The sequence below is a fragment of the Geospiza fortis genome, unplaced genomic scaffold (genome assembly GCF_000277835.1).
Source record: "Geospiza fortis unplaced genomic scaffold, GeoFor_1.0 scaffold313, whole genome shotgun sequence".
Lineage (NCBI taxonomy): Eukaryota > Metazoa > Chordata > Aves > Passeriformes > Thraupidae > Geospiza > Geospiza fortis.
In genome coordinates this window covers 309929-312987 of record NW_005054582.1, presented here as the reverse complement: position 1 = coordinate 312987, position 3059 = coordinate 309929, and the positions used below count along the sequence as shown (strand labels likewise).

General features: G+C 46.3%; 1 protein-coding gene across 1 annotated transcript in view; it reads left to right on the top strand.

Moving 5' to 3' along the window:
* Nucleotides 1-3059, top strand: part of ASH1L (ASH1 like histone lysine methyltransferase) — a 63932-nt gene that overhangs the window by 32051 nt on the left and 28822 nt on the right. Inside the window, exons 4-5 of the mRNA XM_031064343.1 lie at nucleotides 7-570; nucleotides 2309-2488. Coding sequence (XP_030920203.1) covers nucleotides 7-570; nucleotides 2309-2488 — 744 coding nt within the window. The remainder of the gene's footprint in view (nucleotides 1-6; nucleotides 571-2308; nucleotides 2489-3059) is intronic.

The window sequence follows — 3059 nt, the reverse complement described above, 5'->3', positions numbered from 1 at the left end:
CCGCAGCCACTCCCGGGACCGAGCCCTGGGCAAGCAGGACGGGCTGGGCAGCGCCAGCGTGCCCGGCACCGAGGGCATCTCCCTGCTGCAGGAGCGCCTGCCCGGCTCCTACTCACCCAGGCACCTCAAGAGGAGCGTGGTGGAGGCCATGCAGAGGCAAGCGAGGAAAATGTGCAATTACAACAAAATCCTGGCCACAAAAAAAAATCTGGACCACGTCAACAAAATCCTGAAAGCCAAAAAGCTGCAGAGGCAGTCGAGGACGGGGAACAACTTCGTGAAGCGGCGGCCGGGGCGGCCGCGCAAGTACCCGATGCAGGCCGTGGTGTCCATGCAGGCCTTGCAGGCCGCCAGGATGGTGAGCCAGGAGCTGCAGGACAGACAGCCCAGCAGCAGCCCCCTGCACCTGGGCCCAGACACCATCACGGACGTCATCGAGGCCGTGGTGCAGAGCGTGAGCCTCGACCCCGAGCACCGCAAGGGCTGGAAGAGGAAGAGGTGGCTGCCCGAGGAGCAGGCCAGGAAGAGGCACAAGTCTCTGCCTGAAGATGAGCAGGAGAGCAATAAGAGGTGATTCCCTTGCAGTTTCGTACCTCGGTTGGGTTTAGAATGTTTCAGTCCTTGAGGGGATCTTCTGTTTGATTTTATGAAGTGTAGCGTTCACATTTTCTGGAAAAATCCCTTTGCCCAGGATTTTTCTCCTAGGAAACTGAGAAGCCTCAGAGGAATGGAAAAAAATAATTATCTGATTTGCCTCTCCTGTGTTTTGCTCCTTTGGAATGTGTTTGGAGATTGTTTATCCAACAGATGGTTGTTTCACTGATTTAATGTGAATTGTTTTGACTCAATGGCCAATCAGGGCCAGGCTGTGTCAGGACTCTGGAAAGAGTCATGAGTTTTCATTATTATCTTTGTAGACTTCTGTAAGTTTCCTTTCTCTATTCTTTAGTATAGTTTAGTTTAGTATTCTTTAATATAATATAGTATCATAAAATAATAAATTAGCCTTCTGAAAACATGGGATCAGATTCATCATTCCTTCCTTCCAGCGTCTGGGGGAAATGCAAATGCAATAATGAAGTTCAGTGTAGAGGGAACCAACTGTGGTCTATTCAGAGTTAGTATTTGTGGCAGCAGGCCCCCAGCCAGGTAATAATTAGCACTGACTCTATGATGCAGAAGGCTGAACTATTGTTTTATTCTTTTATACTATATTATACTATATTTTTAAAAAACTTATAACTTCTTCTAGACAGTCTGATACAGCTTTAACCTAATTTGTTAACTAACCCAAACACTGCTACTAGTGTCTAATCCAGAAACTACTCTTTGGTAAACAAATCTCCATAACACATTCTACATGTGTCTAGCAACAGGGTGTAGCAATTGATGATAAGAATTGTTTTAATTCTTTCTCTGAGTTTTCTCACAGCTTCCCCAGGAAAATGCCTGGGAAAGTCTGTGCCTGCTCTCTGTGAGCAGAGAGCTGCTGCCACAACCAGCATGTCAGCCCTAAGTGTGTTCAGGTCCTTCCTCAGGTGCTGAAAACACCCAGAAATGAGAATCTCAGGTGATCCAAAAGAGTCATATTCAAAAGGATATATTCAAGGAGTTGGTAACTGATGAGGTGCCACAGATTGTTCCTTTATCCTGTGTGGAATAAGGAGCCCTGAGGAGTTGTGTGTGCCGTGGGATCTGCTCATGTAGGTCACAAACACTTCCAGGCAGCACAGGATGTAAAATGAGATCAAGTGATGTACAGCAGATAAGGAATAAAGCTACAGCAGCAAGGAGGAGTTAGGGGGTGCCCCTGTGCAGTCACTGCTAAAGGCACACCCCAAAAATCTCTCTTACCTCATCATCTCACACTCATCCCCAAATCCATCAACAAACAATCTCTGTCAGGAGCTCTCCTCTCCAGAAATGGGAGCTGTGAGGGTGCTGCTGGCACCACGTGTTCAGGAATTGCTCTGTGGCTCTCCTGAAGGCTCAGGAAAGGGTTACCAGAGTGCAGAAGCAGAGAGCAAGAGCTGCCTTCTGAGTTACTCAGCTGAGGCTCCAAGGATAAACATTAGCAGTACAAACAACATTCTTTTTGTAATAATAATATCACAAAAAGAATCATACTTTTCTTGTGACTATACTTAACCCCCACTTGATCATGATCGTTGAGTTGCATTTTTTAAGCAGTTGAGTCACCCAGAAACATGAACTTTTTCTGCTGACCAGATTCAAGAGAGGAATAATGAAATACTTTGAAATGATCTTAATGGGAAGGTGATTTTTTTATCTCCACTTTTTCTTCCAGTTTCTCTGAGACAGTAGCTGAACCTCCCAGTCCACAAGAGGCCCTTGGGAAACCACCTGAATCTGAAACCCCTGAGCAGCCTTTGCCTCCTCTGACCCAGCGTGAGAAGAAAGCCCCTCGACCCCCAAAGAAGAAATACCAGAAGGCTGGGCTCTACTCTGATGTCTACAAAACAACAGAGTAAGTGAAACAGAGCAAAACTGCTCTCTGATAATCCAGGGAAAACTCTTTTTTCACCTAGAAGCCATAAAGAGCTGCCACTCATGAGTAGGTGAAATAAAACCATCAGCTTAATTGAAGCCTGTGGAGAATGATGTGATGGTAATTGTCAGAAGCTGACCCAGTGAGGATGTGAAATGTAACCCCAGTCAGAAAGCAGCCTCAAGCAGTCTGGAAGTGTTTCTGGTTATCAGTTTTGAAGATGGTAAGAGATTTATTCAAGAGTCTAAATGGTCCTGGCAATGCAGGTGCTGGGAGAGGTGGATGTGTGCAGGTTCTGAGCAGGATTTGAGCACAGTGGGCAGAGAAGGGGTCAGTAGGTTCCTGTTTTCATTGGCTGAGTGGTGACAAGTGATCGTCATCTGTGTGAAAGAATTTCAGCTATGCACCCAGTTCATTTCACAGCTCAGTGAAGTTCATCTCTATTTTCTCTGAGATGTTTAGGGTAGAAAGATCCAGCATTTCTTTATTTTTCCCACTGCTTGGTTTGCAGCCTGGTGTCTACTAGAATGTGGACACCTCCCTCTTTCCC